This window comes from Oreochromis niloticus, linkage group LG3 (genome assembly GCF_001858045.2).
Source record: "Oreochromis niloticus isolate F11D_XX linkage group LG3, O_niloticus_UMD_NMBU, whole genome shotgun sequence".
NCBI lineage: Eukaryota > Metazoa > Chordata > Actinopteri > Cichliformes > Cichlidae > Oreochromis > Oreochromis niloticus.
This window is the reverse complement of record NC_031967.2, coordinates 23,971,867-23,991,303: the sequence shown is the minus strand read 5'-3', so window position 1 is coordinate 23,991,303 and position 19,437 is coordinate 23,971,867. Positions and strand designations below refer to the sequence as shown.

General features: G+C 41.8%; 1 protein-coding gene across 4 annotated transcripts in view; it reads left to right on the top strand.

The window, feature by feature from the left end:
• pacs1 (phosphofurin acidic cluster sorting protein 1) overlaps window positions 1–19,437 on the top strand; it is a 70,312-nt gene that overhangs the window by 39,032 nt on the left and 11,843 nt on the right. For all 4 annotated transcript variants that reach the window (XM_019356886.2, XM_019356887.2, XM_005453181.4 and 1 more), the window contains exons 4-10: window positions 781–906; window positions 7,902–8,046; window positions 8,160–8,251; window positions 10,231–10,308; window positions 13,656–13,715; window positions 17,761–17,921; window positions 18,361–18,454. In XM_019356886.2, the coding sequence (XP_019212431.1) occupies window positions 781–906; window positions 7,902–8,046; window positions 8,160–8,251; window positions 10,231–10,308; window positions 13,656–13,715; window positions 17,761–17,921; window positions 18,361–18,454 (756 nt within the window). The remainder of the gene's footprint in view (window positions 1–780; window positions 907–7,901; window positions 8,047–8,159; window positions 8,252–10,230; window positions 10,309–13,655; window positions 13,716–17,760; window positions 17,922–18,360; window positions 18,455–19,437) is intronic.

Below are 19,437 nucleotides of genomic sequence, written 5' to 3'. Positions count from 1 at the left end.
GATTTTCATTTTCACTCCGGTCTTTGTACCTGATCGTTTTCACAGAAGTATTTGCACCTATTTCCAATTTTCCTACCAAAGCATAAAGAAATATGGAGTGGCTGAACACTTTTGCACAGTACTGTATCTTTGTGAACATGGAAAAATGAACTGATAGCATTGCTAGATGAGGGAGGATCAGGGAAGCGGATCCTTCAGCTCTGATGCATTTGCACCTCTGATATTAAAGCTGTTTGGGATAGATGGGAAAAGTTTACACAAAGCTGCAAAAGTGTCGCCTGCAACTCTCCATACAGCAACAATACAGAGTGCATTAAGGCAGAGCGTGGTTAATGTAGTTCCCAGCGGGGTTTTCTTGTGCTCTAAATCATTCTTTCCGATTTCCATGACTCTAAAATGCTGCTAAAAGGTCAGGGAGTTTCTCTCTCTGGAGCTTGCCGAGTGCACCGAGCCAGGCATTATACATTATACATTAAACTTTCTACAGCAGCAGCACTGCGGAGAGGAAGCTTATTAAAATCGAGCCACCGGAGTCGTTTCACGGCTTTAAACATTGTTACAGGAGCAAGTTTGGTTCCATTTATAGTGCAGCTGCTGAGATCGCTAATGATGGGTTATGTCATAGTTGGGCTCAGACTAAGTAGTTTGACACCTGGGGATGCTGAGCGAGGTCAGTGGGTGTGAGGGGCCTTATACAAGAAGCCATTTGGATCAGTCTAATTATCAAGAGCTGAGAAATAAACATTATTTATTGAAACGTGTGTGTGTTTCTACCTGCAGTATCCACACTTCTTAAAGAGAGATGCCAACAAGCTTCAGATCATGCTGCAGAGGCGTAAGCGATACAAGAACAGGACCATCCTGGGCTACAAGACCCTGGCTTTGGGTCTAATCAACATGGCCGAGGTAACGTCAACCTGCAGAGTTATCAGACCTGTTACACGTGATTTATGTTGTTTTTCTTAACTTTTGAGGAGAAAAGTGATCAGATTTAGTTTCTTCCTCCTTGATTATTCCTGACGTTTCCTCAAATACCTTAAATGTGCTGCATTTATTGCATTTAGAATAAACCTGTGAAAATGGGACATTTGAGCTAACATTCAATACGTCTTCTGTCTGCCTTCTTTTATCTTTCTAAATGTGTTTTTCTAAATTAGGTTTAGCTTCTTTGAATAGCAGTGTGCATTTATTTAAGCCCATAAATAAACCCACAGCTTTTCTTTACTGGAAGCAGTGCTGCAGCTTTTTGTGGAAACATTTATAGATGATTCATTGGCCAGTGATGGAAAATAATGTTTAGCCCGAAGCCCTTACAGGAGACATCTGTGCCAGCTGACCTTGTTTGCGGCACTTTTGCACAGTTGTAGTGCTCTCCAAACAAAAGACTGACGAGTCAAAACTAAAGCGTACAATTTCTGGAGAAAAGGCAGTGGGATTGTTTCTATTGTCAGAGTTTGACTGCTGACTGCTGCTAGCAAACAATTGGAGGTAAATAAGATGACAAAGGGAGCTGAATGGAGATAGATAAATGGTGAGGTTTGATTTTTAAGATGTGGAAGGAGGGAGAGTCTTAGTGATTGTTTGGATGTTTAGATGTTTTCCATGAGTTTGTGTGAGAGAGAAAGAGGCCGAGAGGGGCAGCGTTTGTGTTGTTTTTGTCCACAAAAGCTCTATTTTAGAGAGTGTTATGATTACAGGAGAGCGAGAAGTTGTGAAAATGTATCTTAAGTGTCCAACATGTAGGGAAGGGGGCAATTAAATCCACCAATCAGTGATCAGTTTGAAATCACTGCTTACCAACTGTCAGCAGCTTCCACACATGTCGGTTAAACATCCGTACATCTGTTTTCTTCCATTTATCTAATTCAGGGATGTACTACCGTACTACCACTGCCAAAGGGTGAGAGGCGGGGTACACCCCGGGCAGGTCGCCAGTCTGTCGCAGGGCTACCATTCACACTCACATTCACACCTGCAGGCAATCACCAATTAACCTAACCCCACTAACAGTGCTAACCACCGCACCACCGTGTTGCCCCCATATCGTGATATCATTAAATTCTATCATTCTTGATTTATGGCCAAATTTCCATCTGTTTGTCTGAAAAAACAGACGAAATTCTCTTACAGTGTTCAAGATTGAGCTCGTTCACAAAAACGGAGAAAATTCAAAGTGAAACACCGACTGTGAGACGGCCGCGCGTCCTCTCAGCAGCAGTTAAATTTCTCTGCGGTCTTCAAAGAGATGAAGTGCAGAGTTGCGACTTTGCAGAATCTTATGTTTGAGTCAGTATTGCAGGGAAATGAGTATCAGGCAGGTGAGCGATTGCACTTTGCTTTAACAGACGAGTGGCTATATTATTATTATTTATTCTTACATTTCCAGCACTGGGCGCCTCTGAGGCAGCAGATGGAGGTTAAGCTGCGTGTTTGAGGGTACGTCAGCTGCGAGCTGTCGAGTCAGTGGAGTCTCATCCTCTGCAGCCAGACAAAAGTCCCAGCTGATCTGAGCTGTTGACCCAACAAGCCACCGGTCACGGTCTCATCTCTCTAAACATGCAGCTTCTGCCCTCTGCTTAAATCCGATCTTCATTTCTCAGCCGGTCCTCGCAGAACGTTTCTAAAGCTAATATCCAGCAGAATAATCCGCGATGCTCCTCTCATGGCAGCTCCCTTCGTGCACATCCATTCCTCTCCTCCTTTGTCATTCAGGAAATTTTCATTCACAGCGGCGGCTCGCAAAACGTATTTATTGCCAACCTTCATTTAACCTTCACGTAAACTCAATTCGCCGAGTGCGCTTTCAAATCAGACGCTGGATTTTGATCTCTGGCCCGGCGTTCTCTTCTCGGCCGACATAAATGTCGCCATAAATCAAACGTACAATTAAATTTCATCCTCTTCTGCCAAAAGCTCTTCACATTCCCTGCCTCCTCCGATATGAAACTGCTTTAAAAGGCTGGTGATTTATGCCGTCTGTACTTGTGTGCGCACGTGTGGACGGTCTTTGTCCTTTAGGGACGCCTGTTAGCTTTCACCAGCTGTCTGTGTATAAGTCAGGATTATTAAATGTGTAAAACACCTTCAACTCACTGGCTTCACATAAAATGTTTTATGGAGAGAAAAGAACATAAATCCACAGTCACTCAACAAACAGGTCCGATCTCACGTTTACAGGAGTGTCTTTGTAGATCGAACTGAAACAAATACGGTAGAGTGAGCTGTTAAAATACATCCAACCCTAAGTCAGGCTTCCAGTCCTGATTAAACTGTGTTTTTGGTGCCTGCAGGCTGTCTATGGTTGTCCCTGCATTTATAATAAAGTCACATTGTGTTCCGGAACCGGTTTCAACAGACAGTTTTCCTGCAAAGTGCTTTATAAAGGGCAGAGGCCATAAATGCAGACTCGTACACACGGCAGGTTCAAACTCATTTCCTCTGAGCCACAGCAGAAGTTACTCTGCTGCCATATTCTGCCTAAAGCTCTGTGTGTGTGTCAGGAAAATAATACGCTACAGGGGACACACGGGGGCTTTCAGAGTCACAGAGAAATGTCATGTTGATGGCACTGTGCTGCCTTAATATGACAGGTAGTTTCCACTGACCCAGCAAGCAGCAGGAGGAGAATGAACTGCTGAACCTGTTCATGATTTCAGAAACATTTTGCTTCTGAATCTGAAATCTTACGAATTTAGTTAAATGTAATTCAGTTTTATTTATATGCCACCAGATCACTACAGCAGTCGCCTCAAGGTGCGTTACATTGTTGGGGTTTCTCTTTACCTTACAATCAGATGAGCACCTATGAGCGAGCACTTTGATGACAGTGGGAAGGAAGAACTCCCTTTTGACAGGAAGAAAATTCCAGAACCAGGTTCAAGAAGGCTGTGACTGGTTCTTTATATTTTGCTTCTGAATAGCCTTTCATGTGCTATGGAGCAAAAGTTCTCCAGGATTTCTGAAGGCCTTTAAAAGCTTTTGTTTGGCTGCTTTTTCCACATACTTTCAGTCCAGTCTCTCTGGACAAACCAGTGTTGTCTACACATTACAGATAACAATTGTATCTTTAGCCACTTTGTTACAATCAGCATGTTGCAAGAACAGATCTTTTGTTTCCTTTTCTTTAGACGAATCGTCAAAAAATACCAAGGACATCACAGTTTAACTGCCATAAAGTTGTATTTTTGTTTGAGCGGGCTCTGAACCTCTAATTCCTCGAGTGTTACTAAACATTGTTCAACTGTGGCTGCGTGTTTTTGCATAGGAGCCTTTTCATATTTAGAATTCTTCATTTGTTTTCATTTTGCTTTTATTTTGAAGTTTTCTTCACACTTCAGTTTTTTTTCATTTAGTTGCCTTTGTAGATTTGTAGATTTGCGCAGCTTGGTTTTATTTTGACTGTTCGAGCTAAAAATGTGTAATTTCAGTGAAGTTATTTTGTTTTTAACTATTGTATAAACTCATGGTGATGGTATAGACATCTCAGTCTAAACAGACATGTGCACCAACGCCACCCGATGCCTCATGGGATGGCAAATTTAGCCCACGGGAAAAATGCACAAAGTTCAGTTCAGTATAGCTATCTCTAACCGTCACACTGCACAGTATGTGTCAATGCAATCAGTGCTTTGTTTGAATAAATGAACACACACTCAGCAGCTGCCTTCAGTTATGGGCCATAATAAAATACTTACATAAGTTACGTCTAAGTGAAAGTGTGTCAACAAAGTTACTGTTGAGAGCAGAAGTGTGATACGGCCATGAATGTTATACAAAGGCAGAGTATTCACTGTGATGTGAAGCACTGTTCTGCTGCTGTGAGTTTTCTATTGAAGTCATAGCAAGCTTAGTTGGTAAAGTGCGCCAATAAGCTGTGTTATATGTTTACATTACAGAGAAGGATGGCTGCTAATTAGTGCACAATAACAGGCTAATAAGACACTCACAGAAACACAGCACAGGCCTCTCTGACAAGCTCTTATTGTCTCGGACCACACAGGAAGCTGCGTTATTTGTCAAATAACTGCATACAAAATGCTACAAAAGCCACCAACACCACAGATACGGCCTTGAGGTCGAGATTAGTGACTCAAAGCGGCTGAGGTGAAGTTTAACAGTCAGCCTGTGCTGCTCTCACCTGTCAGTCAAGCAGCCGTGATCCTGAGCCCTAATAAAAGCTTAAACTGGTGAGGTGGTTAAAGATTGATGGCTGCACAGGAGCAGGTTAGCTGTAGACCACCCACACATTTTAGGGGTTTTTTTTGGTGTCACGCTGCTTTTTTAATGCTTTAAAGTTGGACTTTTCTTGGGGGACTGAAACTACGTCCACTCTGGAAGTGATTCACAGCGATCAGAGACGATAGAAAGTGAGCAACTATGTTCAAAAATGTGGCAAAAATATGGGCAAACTAACAACCAGTGGGCAGGACTCAAGATAAACTTTCTCAACTTCAAGCCGAGCGATCGAAGAGACTAATAATGAGAGTAAAGAATGGCTTCGATTGACCTGGTAGTAAACACTTTAGAGGCAATTGGTGTGAAAGGCTTCCAGTCTGAATCTAAAAGTGAGGCTGATTCACCTTTAGCTCGAAATTCATTCATTCAGAGAGCTGTTACCTTGTGATTTACTGTTAAATCCTGCACAGTAGGTACGAACCGACTCCTTATTACCTTAGTTACAAACTATCTCCAGACTATTTGGATATCTACCAAAAGCTGTTCGTACATGAACAATGCACACGAGGGTTTTATTGTGTGAGTTGTAATTCTTTTATTTGTACGAGGCAAATAGAGAGTCTGGCTTTAAAGCTTTAAATTACTGTAATTTTTTTTTTTTTTTTAGAGCGTGCAAACCACACAGGTCCACTTTCAGTTGAAGGTTTTATGTGATGTCATTGGTGGAGGGAGGTTATTCAAAGATCTAGCGGTGTAAAATTACTGGTTGTTACTTTTTAAGCACCATGAAATCCTCCATAAAAATGCACAATTTTGTAAGAAGTGGAAGTGTGAGAGCGAGGTGACATAAAAATCCTTTAAAATGTTCTTGTCATTTATTGCCCGTGTGCTTTCACAATACTGAGGAATAAAACATTGGTTTTATTACTTTTTGTTCATTTAATCAATATCTATAAATATTTCTGACTTATAGGCTTTGAAGATATATTAAAATCATATTAAAGTCATCATTACTACTATTTAATTTTTAACTACCTGAAGAAAATAAAGCATCATGAGCTCAGGTGGCATTTAACTACTTTAATTTTTAAAAACTGCATAAAGATTCAGAAGATGTGCCTGCAGTGAATCCTTCTGTGGGTTTTACGTCTGTGTTCCTCCTCAGGCACGCGTGTTCTGCCTTCATGCTGTTTGACAGATTTGCATAATTGTCTTTCTTTGAGAAAGTGGTTAAAATTAGCAGCTGCAGGAAGCGTCGGGAGGCTATCGGCAGCATGTGCGGCAGTGTAGGTGAATGGATGCACGGCAATAACGTCTCCCTCCTTGAATGTTTGGCTAAGGCTGGCTCCATAATAAGCTGCTCAGACTTCATTAAATGTGCGAGTGTGACCAGATTCCTGAGAGAGGCTGGGTGTCACTCAGTTAGACGCACAAACACACACAGACACGCACAATGATGTGCTGCTGCTCTTTGCTGCAGCCGCACAGAGAATTGATTGCCTCTGCCTCGCGTGTTCGTGCTTTCTCTGTTGGCGTCTGGTTTTGTTCATTTTCCTCAGCCTTGTTTTGTCTCCCGGTTTCTTTATTGTCGACGACTCAGATTCAGCTTCTGCATTTCTCTCCATCTGCAGAGCTTTCTTGTCTGTCTCTATTGCGTCACTGCTGTTTCCCCTTCTCGTCTAATGCTGTTTAAATGATGTATAGTCCAGTGTATCCCTGGTTTGTCTGTACAGGAAGACCAAGAATGGGAATAAGTAGATTTTTTCCTCAATAATTCAGTTAAAAAGATGATCTGACTTCTTTGTTCTTTCAGTCTCCTTGTTTCTGTTTGCATGCTGCTGTTTGAATATTCAGACGCCTCTCATTTGGGAAGAGTTTCGTTTATGGAGCACGCCAGGATTTTATTTAAATCTCAGGCACTAGCACACACTAAGTTGTGGATATACTTGTGGATAAAAACGTAGCTAGAATGTGGATACATTTACATTTCATTATACTCTGTTATACAGAATATATAACAATTCTTTTGTGATAGTCTGTATACACAAAGATCTAGTACCCTTCACCTGTCGGTATACAAAGTATCATTTTGGCTCTTCTGGAGCCAGTAGTGACCATATTTGGACACGAGGGGGAAGTAAGAAGATATATACTTGGTTAGCAAGGTGCACCAATAAGACTGTACAGATACCTGCTACTGTTCGCAAGAGTTAACCAGACAGTAAAAATTACTTTAAAAATGCTCCAAAATGTGACAAGTAGACACAGTAGAGATTTCCAGGGACTTGAATAAATTAGCTAAGGTGAAGCTTAGTGGGAGCATAGTGGTTAATTAGCTAAGGTGAAGTCCAGTGGTAAATAAGCTGAGCTAAACCTTTAGCCTAAAGCTGATAAGCCTCTAATAATACAAACTTTAAGTGTTGATACAGTTTAAACAAGTGAGTTAAAGAACAGAACAGTATACCTCTATAGTTTTTGTGCAGGGTTAGGAGTCAGTTAGGAGGCTGTAAACATGCTTGTTTACCCTCTAGCTTTAACATGGGAGCCCATGTGGATTGACTCAAGTAGACATTAAAGATTTATCCCGTTCTGGGTAGTCTGATATCATCTAGAACATTATTCACGACAAACATGATGCTAAGTTCCATATGCCATCTGCACGATACAGATTTAATCCAGCTGACTCTGATCTCGTTTAAACGCTGCTTCTTTTTTCCTTCCTCAAGGTGATGCAGCACCCCAGCGAGGGCGCCCAGGTCCTGGGGCTGCACAGCCAGGTGAAAGATGCCTCAGTGCCCGTCGCTGAGATCAGAGTCTACTCCCTGTCGAGTCAGCCCATCGATCACGAGGGACCTAAAGCAAAGATGTCTGGTGCGCACATCATCCAACCGAATCTCTCTTTCTCTCTAATAGTCTGTGTCTGGCCTCCTCCTGTCAGTTTGCTCCCATTCCTCAGTCGTGTCTCTTTTTCTGCATCTCCTTAGATCGTTCTCCAGACATCGACAACTACTCTGAAGAAGAGGAGGAGAGCTACTCGTCAGAGCAGGAAGGCAGCGATGACCCCATTCATGGGCAGGTGTGCTGAGATGAGGACAACAATCACTTCATGATTAAACTCCTAGTCGCTCTGCTTGCTTTGGAAAACATTTAATGCCATCACATTTGACCTAATATGGTTTCTGCACTTTTAAACACTAGTTTTTGTTGGTTTTAATTAAAGATTAATGCCCCGCCTTCCATTTTCAAGTTGTTTTACATCATGAAAACAGCTGCTGAAACTATCTGAGCAGCACATAAATAATTTATATTTACAGCTTTAGAAAGAATAAAAACATCTAAAAATCAAAAATCCAGCACTCACATTTGAACTAATTCCCACTGATTTCCACGTCTACAAATGAATATTTTTGCATAAACAGACACACAAAATCCACAGAAAAAGCGAGTCGTCCAGATTCGGTCAAACCGACGGGGTTATTGGGTTTTCCCCAGGAGCATCAGTTCACAGTGACACCGGTGTGATGATCAGCAGAGCGTTGGTGCTTTCTTTATTATGTTACCTTCTTTCTGAGATTACGAGAGAGAAGACGGTGGGTCTCAGGGGGACGTAAGGGGAATTGGCGCCCATCGGTGCGAGAGATTGAAAAGAGCAAAAAGACAGCATGGAGAGATAAGAAAAGAGCAATGAGGCTTTTGGAGGCCAGATTGAAAAGACAGAAGGGAGAGACGAAGGGAATCCGAGCGCCAAGAGGGAGGATAAACGCAGCGCAGGGCGATACGGTAGAGAGGGGAAGAAGTAACTTTAATACTGAAGCAGGAATAGGGTCAGAGCTGGGGGTCAGTTTCTTATTCTCATGGTTTTTTGAGTGTTTTGATGATAATATAACCAAGAGCAAGTTAAGTTGAGTTTTGAGGGACATTTCAACACTGCTAAATGAGAGACAGACGGGGGGGATAAACACAAGCTGTTGTTTTAATTGATTTTAATTGAACGTCAGGGTCGGCCAAGTTAGCCACATCTATTCTGCTCTACTTGTCATCTGGCAACACGGTGAGCCTGTGTTGCCAGATTTCCAGATTTGCGCACTGACTTTGGTTGGTGCATTAATGACATTAAAGGATTGTGATATTATATTATGAAAAATTCTCCTGAAGAAGTTACATTTCAGATAAATACTGATCATGCATGAATATAGCGCCTGATTATCTGTATTGGCTAATATCGGCCTTGTTTACTGATATCGGTCTATTGAAAAATAAGAATACATTTAGTGACATACTGATTAAGTTATTAGACCTGCACAGTATTAGTAATTACCGAAACCTAAAAACTGATTTTGGCAGTAATTAATCTGCCAGGATGTGCAAGCTCTTTAATCAAAATGATGTTTTTAATACTAAAACATAATTATTTTCGTTATCCGTGAATTTTTAAAATTTACTGTTTTAGAAAAAAGCAGAAAAAGTAGGAAAGCACATTATTATTTTTTGATTAAGATGCTTAATTACAGTTATTTACTCCGGAACAGAAAATGTGGTTTTAAGTGGTTTAGCATCATGAGGTCCAGTGTGTCGGCTCAAATTTGGTTATAAAAGAGTTTTTGACAGATTTCTAAAATATTAGTGTGTTTTCTTGTTTTTATGACAGGGTACCTGATAAATTTGTTAAGGGTCTTTCAGTTTTTCACTGGCGAAAGGAGAATTTAAAAATGAAGAGCAAAAAAGAAAAAAACATGTCTAAAAATAAGTAAATAGATTTGTAATGAACATTTCTTTGTTTCACTGGCACAAAAGGAGGAACAACAACCAAAAAACACAAAATAAAGAGAATGGCTTTGGCTTCAGCTGAATTATCTTCATTCAGCCAGCAGCTGAATGAAAAAACAATGTATCCATGTTACCAGGAGCAACAGTGTAACCACGCAGACAAATTGTGTCGCTACGACTCGTTATTAGTTTTTTTCTTATAGCTGGAGTCGGCGACCTTGAACTAACCTTTAAAACATCACGTGCTCTCCTCATCTTCCTCTCATTCTCTCACTTTTTCCTTCTCAGTATCTGTTTGATGAAGACGAGGAGGTGAGGAAGAAGAAGCCGAGGCGTAAGCTGCCTTCCAACGCCGCTATCACCAGGGTAAGGAGAAGAAAAGCCCCCTCCCTGATCTCCCCCTTCATCCCCCCTTCTCCTTTATACTCGTTTTTCTGCCTACCTGCTTGTTTTGTCCGTGAAGCACTTTTGCGGCAAACCCGCTTCGTGCGACGGCAGTTTCAGATAAATTTGATTTGACTGGACTCAACAACCCTCCCTCCTCCTGCGCAGCCCTCGCCTCACCTCATTCAACCTCTCCTCCTTATCTGCTCGCCCCCATCTCCCCTCCCAATCCTGTCTCTCTCTCGGCCTGGCTCGCTCCCGTGTTGGTTTATCTGCAAATCCATTTTCTCCCTCTCATTCACTCTACGTGTAATCAGGCCGATTTTAACCTGAGGATGCACGGACACACACAGCTCACACAAAAACTGTACATAAAGGCTCAGCAGGAGGCACAGATTACAACACAATTTTTATTTTTTTAAATCACCCTGGAAAAAACGAAGGCAGAGCTGCAGCTTAGCAGAAGAAAGGCGGCATTTGGTTTGTGTGTGCGTGCTTGTGTTTGTCTAAGGAGGCTGTTATTGCAGCACCTCTGTAGATCCTATAGAACACACACACACACACACACACACACACACACACACACACACACACACACACACACACTCTAACCACCTGCACTGCTACACAAACATTAAATATGTACTCGCTCTTAAAAGCCCCTACAGCAGACCCCCCACCCTGTGCAGCTCACCCTGCCACTCACACACACACACACACACAGCGCCTCCAGAAACATTTGCATCCCCAGGAGGTCCCGACATGAAGCCGACCCTCTCCAGTGCGTAGCAGCAAATTGCGACAAATCCTCCAAAACACTCTCACTCTCCACAGCCACTCAGACACCCACTTGTTTTGCAGATGAAAGCTTTGCTTTGTCCTTTTTTCCCCCTTTTTTACTTCCAAACTGAGTTTTTATTCCTTTCTTTTTTCGTTTTGTTTCTGTTTTTTTTTTTTTTTAAATCAAAAACAACCCTGAGAATTTTATTTTAAGTTTTAGCCTGAAGTAGGTTCCCACGCATGCAAAGATTGTTTGGTTTCCACTAATTTAAAAAAAGAAAAACATGCCGTATGCCAACGATGGCTTCAGGTAGAATAATCTTCATATTTAAACAGTGAACTGCAGTGTTTGCATGGACAGTTATGTGTTCATGAGTTGGCTGTATTTGCTGTTTGACTTTGTGCATTTAAATTAATATCACAGAATAAGGGGATGATGCCAAGCGTTTGAAACTATGCCTTTGTTCATTATCTGCATTTTTCATGTCCAACCAGGACATCTAAGTCATGAGTTATAAAACAGCGTGGACAATGATAGAGGTCCTGCCTTTGTAAACTCAGTTACGATGGGCAATAATCACATTGTCTAATATAAATTTTGATCACTATCATAGGATCAAAGTCAATTTTTTGGAAAGTACATTTAGTAAATTGCTTTCTAGATTAAATATTCATGCAGAATAATCTGTTTTTGACTGATCCAGGTAATTACATACCCGAAAAATCGTAGTGTTTATTAGATTTATGCAGAATTGTGTAAGAATCCAATACTGGCACAAATCACTGATGCACATTAACAAATAGATGAACACGGAGATACCGAAAGGACAAACGTTAGTCACAGGGAGCTGCAGCTGCGCCTCTGTTGGCATCCACCTGTCTGACAAACAGCTAAGACTTGTTGCTCTTTAATATTTCAATGGGTGAGTCATACAGCTGTGAACACTGATGTTAGGGGGAAAAATCTGCTGCTGAAATCAAAACCGGTTTGGGACTGGGCTGTAAGCACGTTCTGCAGTAATGTTGATCATTTGGATATGGAAGTCTGTGTGTTTTGCTTTTGGAAGCATCCTCAAGTGGTGATTGGAGGAACTGCAGAAGCTGCTGTGGTCGTTGCTCTCGCTACCTTATAAACTACCTCTATTATTCCTGCAATGTTCAACTACTAAAGCTTAGAGGTGAATGAGCAGTTTGTATGGCTGTGACAACCAGAGACCGAGTGTTGTTAGTGACATTTGGCAAAATAACTGACAGCCAACAGGTGGGTTAGCAGCTGGGTGGGCAGGTCCAGAGTTAAGGCTATTCACACAGTGACTAGCAGCACCATGGCAACCAGTCCCCATAGAAATCCATGACTTCAAATGACCGTGGAGGAAATGATCACCGGCACTACATAGTGGGCGGGTCTTGAGTTTAACTTTTCTGACGTTTGAAGTGAGCAATTAAAGTGACTACCAATGAGAACGCAGGATACCATTGATTGACATGTGACAGTAAATACATTAGAGCACTGGAGTCAAACCTCCCCCATGGCCATTCATACGAGACCATGTGATTAATTAACAGATATGTAATTAAATTACATGAAAGCTCCCGTTTTTTCACTATGAACTATAGAAATGTTGTTTTCTTCTTTGTTTTTGATTTTTGTTTAGCTGAACCTTTTGTATACTTTTATACGTTTGTCTGAAATTAATGTGTTATTTGTGAATACATTGTATTTAGTTGCTTTATTGCAACATTACAAAAAAAAAAACTATTCTAAACATATTGCAGTTATTTTGTGTCAACAGAGCAATTGCAACAATGTCACCAGCTGCTTGGAGCTTACTACATTATCATTTAAAGCAACGGTGGCGTTATGTGATGTGTTTGTAAAGTATGAGCCGGAGGTTCTAATACAAGAGACCGGGTGGCTCAATAAATTATAACATTTCTCTGCAACTGCTTCATGTGCAAATTAGCAAGCATATCAACTCACCTGTGAGGCCTTCAAATGGTTATTACAGGTTAAAAAAAAGTTTAGTGTTTTAGACAAAGTCTGGGATTTAGTCTTTGAGGTAAAAATAACTTGTGCATTAGAAGAACCGCTGCCTTTTTGCAGGATAATAACGTCTGGCTCACAAATGTCACACACGCAAAAATTTAATTGAATTTTGAACTGCCGAGTCGGACAGATGTCGCACGTTTCAAGAAAAACTCCAGACTCGCTTTCAATAAATGTTACGTCTTCCTTTTTCAGACTTTTTAAATAAGATAATCAGTCCTTTGCAATTATTCAGGAAACGCATCTCGTGTTGGGAACCTCGGTAACGGGCCCGCTCTCACATATTCCAGTTTAATAACACGAGACACATTTTTCCTTTGCAGAAGTGATGCTGCATCCATTAACTGCTGCTGTTTTGACTCATCAGGCGTGAAAAGTGAGCGTGCCTCCTGTCGGTTTTCCCTAGGCTGCCGTGTCCTCCCCCCCCCACACACACGCACACTGATATGAACATCTATCTCCGAGTTTCACGTTGTGCTTTTTCCCATTTTCTCTCTCACAGCAACCCAACATCAAACAGAAGTTTGTCGCCTTGCTGAAAAGGTTTAAAGTCACAGATGAGGTGGGTGCTCATTTCGCCGTTGTTTTTCTCTCTTCTATTCCCCTCCCCTCTCCGTGGCTCTTCTTCCTTCCTGATCACTTATATCACACGTCCACACTTCGGCTTTATGTGCGAGGTTGAGAGTGTGCGTTTGCCAGGTTGTTGGGAGTCGACGTGTATTTCAGTTGAGCTTTGAAGACACATGGAGATGTGTGGGAGAGATGTGGCAGAACAACTGAGATTCAGCTGGCAGCTCATAACGACATTGTAATTTAAAATAGAACAAAGATGTGTGTGTGTGTGTGTTTGTGTGTGTGTGTGTGTGTGTTTGTGTGCTTCTGTCAAGCAAAATATGTGTGTGCTGTCTCAAAGTGGCGCGTGTGTTACAATCTATTAAAATTTCATTGCCTTCCCTCTGTGTCTTTACAAATCGAATTTTGTTCGTCTGTGTTTGTGTCCTGTGTTTGCTCGTGTCGCCTTTTCAAAACTGCAAATTGGAATATTGCTATTTTATTTGTATAAGCGTGTACGGCATATTGATTTTGTTTGATTTCATACAGTTGGGTTGTTTGTGTAGTTTTGTGTCTGCACACCACCACAGAGGAGTTTCAAATTCGGTATTAACGTGCAGATTTTCAGCTTTAAGTCGAGGGGTTTTTAAATTAATTGGATAACTCACTGCACAGCAGCCAGATGATGCCCGTCCCTTCATTATTCAATTACAAATTAAGAGGTTAAAAAATCTGGAGTTAATTAAACTTGTATTTGGTAGCTTTTCACTGGGATTTTAAATATGAGGCCCAGGAGATGTCGGTGTAAGTGAAGTATGCCGTCATTAAGCCTGCAAATCTCAGGAAACTTGTCACAGGAGCAGCAAAAACTTCAGTAGCGATAAGAATCAACAGTCTGGTGCACTGTTAGAAAGAGTGAACACACTCAGCAGCTCAGGAACACAAAAAAGCCTCAAAGAGCACAAAAGACAGCAAGTGCATGATGAAAGAATTATTTCTATGGTTAAAAAAACAGCTTCACAGAATTTAACCATGTGAAGAACACTGGAGGAGGCGGCTGTCTAAGGTAGGGAAAAACCCTTGATGAATGTAAATACAGAGAGTTTACAACAGGGTGAAAACCATCAGTGGTTTCACTTAAGAACAAGGCGGTCACATTAGACTGACTGAAAACATCTAAAAGAGCACGCACAGTTCTGGAAAGTTTTTTGTGGATGGATGAAACTAAGATGAAAATGTAGCAGAATGATGGGAAGAGACGCATAGTGAAAGCAGTGTTAGGGGGAGGGCATGTATGGCTGCCAGTGGAACTGGGTCAGTAGTGTTTGTTGATGATGTGATTGCAGATCCAAGCAGCAGGATGAACTATGAACTATGTACTTTCTACTCAGATTCAGCCAAATGCTGCAGAACTGCTCACACGGTGCTTGATAGTGCAAATAATGACCCAAAGCAAACTGCAAAAGCAACCCAAGAGTTTCTCAAAGCAAATAAATGGTATTTTCTTCAAGTCAGTCACCTAATCTCAACTCAGCAGAGTTTCAGCTACTGAAGGCACAGACCAACAAAAAAGCAGTGGCTGCATTAAAGGCCTAACAAAGCATCCCAAGTGAGGAAACAGCATTTGCTGATGTTAGTGAGCTCTGCACTTCAGCCTTCTAGACTTGTGTTCAGTTAATTCTGAGCATCTGAAAACAGGAAACCGTGTGTAAAAATGTCTGTAATTCCTGAATATTGAATGCAACACTTTAGTTAAACTTCTTTATTGGTGGTTTAAGATCTGCTGTAATGGTGTGCAGGGGCAAATCTTACAGACCTAACTGTGTGTTAGCCTGAACATGTGACTTCTTTTACTTAGTCATATCACTATTATTGTAAAATTTTCCATGTGTATTGCTGTGACCAGTATTGCAGAAAATCTACTTCTGCTTTATGCATGTGATTACAAACATTGCTGATCCTAGCAAAACTCTTTCTGCTACTTTTTAAGTACCACAAAGGCGGTTTGATATTTGTTGTTTATGTCTGTCTGTGTACAGATTTTGTTACTGAGAAAAACGTCACAGCTGCACAAGACAAGAGTCATAAAATTTTAGATGTTTAGTTGAGATTGAAACAAAAGTGGAGTTCAAAGGTGGGTCTTGTTCAGCCTGTGTGATCTAATCTGATGAGGACCTCTGGTAAAATCTGACCTGATTATTTAATGACTGTTTGGTAGAAGTGACGCTCCATGTACTGCAAACAGGTTATGGAAGCTGAGGATTGGATTGCCCTCCACACTGATCGCCGCTCAATCCAATAAGCAGCAAACCCCTGTGGACCAATATAGCTTTTTCAGGTTAAGGCCCCATGGGCTAAAGGAGTCAGTTTAGGTGGTCCTGGTTAGGATACTTCCTGGACGTCACCTAAAAGAGGTGTTTCAGCCATGTCCCACCGAGAGGAGGCTGCCAGGAGACTAGCTGGAGAGATTATACCTCTGGGCTCTCTTGAGAAACACTCAGTCCCCCACTGCCCCAGACTGTGATTACCAGACTGCTGTCCCTGCGACCCAAACTCAGATAAGGAGCAGAGGATAGTTGGATTCTTATAGATTCAGCCATAACTTTAATTGTTAACTATCTGGAAACCCATTGCTACAATAGAAACCTAATTTTACCCCAGCTTATCCTTGTTGAACAACAAACTAGATGATTTTTTACAATAGAATCACATCTGACTCGATAGCAAAGAGTTGTCAGACCAAGGCCGTCTCACGGTTATCCCTCTGATGATGCACCATCAGACCACGTGTACTAAAGGCAGTAAGACTTTTGACCTTATTTGACCAACTGCCTAATAACTAAATCAATCCCCTCGACAAACAATAACAATACAAAGGGCCAGACACCTCAGCTGTTATTTGTCCCATAAAAAGACCATAAACTTGTTGAAAAGCGTCACCATAGCAGCAGCGGTGACAGCTTCCCATCATGCACTAAACACACTTTCCATGAGAATGCACATCAATCTGAAACACTCAGGACCTCCTGCAGGTTAACAACACAGTGTTTTTCAACAAATATCACAAAAGTGCAGCTTTTAAATGAACTGATGGAGCAGTAGTGTTTTACACAAACTCTTTTCCCAGTACCAACGACTGTAATGGTATTGTTTACAGCGCTGGTGTTTTTCCTTAAGGAAATACCCTGCCATCCAAGTCTGCTTTCGTTGAGATGTCAGTCATGTGTGCCTATGACGCAATCGCAATGAAACGTCTGTCCACAGACCTATAAACACCTGTCGGAGTACTTTGAGGTGGTTGCTTCTAATGAATGCATCTCCACCTTGTTTTTCCCCCCTCAGTGATCACACACACGTGCACGCACGCACGCACGCACACAGCTGGATAGTGTTACATTATGAAAGCAGAACCAGCTATGCTATCACATCAGATAACAATACAAATGATTATCCATTGTGTGCGGTTTACTGGCTGGCTCCTGAGTGCGCTTTAAATCGTGCAGACGTGACGTCTCTGTTCTCACGCTGAAGTGAACATTTTTGGAGTTGAGTGATGCGAGTGCTGGTCCAAACACAAACTCATGTTATTTCCTGTTTATCCCTGCTTGCATTGCTTATGATTCCATGCATGAATACTTACCTTTTAAGTCCAAACCACTGCTATAACTGGGCTCCCTGTTTAGGAGTTTGTGGCTGAGCTGCCTGACTCACTCTGATGTTAGCCAGGTCACTGTGGCATGTAAGCATCTCGCTTCTCTCACTTTTGATATCCAGCTTCTGTGAAATCGCGGGCTTGCAAAGCCCCGTGGTGTCAACAGAGAAACGGGCAGTGAGCCGTGTCGGGTATCACAGCTGGTATCAACACCTCTGTCCTGTGTACGCACAGAGATTAGTGCTCATTTAAAGGAAGGGAGGCTGTCGTTGATGTGCTTTTTATAGCTTCTGTTTGTGTGAAGAGAAGTGACAGATTCAGGTGATAAACAGAAATTCTAGGTGTTAAAGCTGCACAGCGACCGTCTGTGTTGGTCACCCTCTCTTCCGTGCGTCTCTCCCAGGTTGGTTTTGGTCTGGAGCACGTGTCCAGGGAGCAGATCCAGGAGGTGGAGGAGGACCTGGACGAGCTGTACGACAGCCTGGAGATGTACAACCCGAGCGACAGCGGGCCGGAGCTGGACGAGACCGACAGCATCCTGAGCACACCCAAACCTAAGCTGAGGTACCAGCACTGGCACAGACGCGACATTAGTATTCACCCCCACACTCCCGCTTCACCTGCACAGACGCTGACGGGCACGCTGAGAGGACTTTCATTAACAATTCAGAGCCCCCTCTGTTGGGCGAAGCTGCTCATTACAGCCACAGATTAAAAGCTCGGCATGAGCCAAAACTGGGTCAGTTTTAACTTTGATCAGAACTTTTGAATAATAATTATTTTGCTCTTTGCATACTTTAACGACACAGAATCGCTGCCCAGTCTGAGTCATTATTTTCAATAACGTCTGAAAGCGTCAGAGTGACCCAGAACTTCTTAAAGTCTTACCAGTGTTACTTGACTTTGTTCTGTTCTGCTCTTTTTTTCTCTCTATTATTGAAAATAAATGTGTTATATAAGTATCTGAATAAGAATTAATGTATCCATGTGTGTGTTTGCTCAGGCCGTTCTTTGAGGGAATGTCTCAGTCGAGCTCTCAGACGGAGATCGGCAGCCTGAACAGCAAAGGCAGTTTGGGCAGAGACACGTTCAGTCCGGTGAGTAACTCGCAGCAGCTGCACAGTCGAGAGGAAGTACACCTGTTAGAGTGCAGTGAATCTTAACTCTTCACGAAGGATATCTGACTTTACAACCGGAAAGCTTTCAAACCTGTGTCCAAATGCAGAGCTCGCCTGCGTTGGTGTAAAATGATTCAGCTTGTGTGTCTCAGCAAAAACTCAAGATTATTTGTATTGTCTCTACATTGATGTTACCTTGTGGGAAAAAAACTTGATACACAATTTAATTTAGTAGTGTTGGATATACAGTACTGTGCACAAGTCCTGAGCCATCCCTTTGTAGGATCTGCTTCTGTTTTTACAACTAAAACACGTAATTTGCTGAAAACTTGGCATATCTCAGCATGCTGTGCAGTCTGTCCTTCAATAAATTGCTGGACCTATTCCTCATTTTATTAGCCAAACATAAAGAACTTAGGGTTGGCTCAAGATTTCTTGTGAATATTATAACTTCTTCTATTTCTATCTCCTATTTCTTGGGCCCTTAAGAAGTCATAATAAAAGTACACAAGAAGTTGAGCGATACGGCATTAACCTAAGATTGCAAAGTGCTTCTGGTGGCAGGATAGCAAAACAATAAAGCTGTAGTTCAACAGTGTGACTAAGTACCACACAGTACCATAAAGTATGTGAAGAATGCAGCATGAAATGAAGCAAGAAGCATGAAAAACAGCATGCGACTCTGCATTGATGTGCTAAATATCCAGAATCTAAAGCCGGTGACAGTCAGCACGGCGGGGGAGCGCAGTGGAAATGTGAAATTTGAAAAATGTTTCACACTAACATTTCCTTAATGGAGCAGAAATTCAATAAGTCTTTGACGGTCACCATCTGCTGAATAAAAAGTGTTTAATCTGTCGCAGTTTGAATGGATGCCACTGGATGTGCTTCAGGCAGCTCCAGTTCCTCCCTTCATAATGAAATAAGCCTTTAGGTTCTGACTGCTGTTGGGACACTTTCTC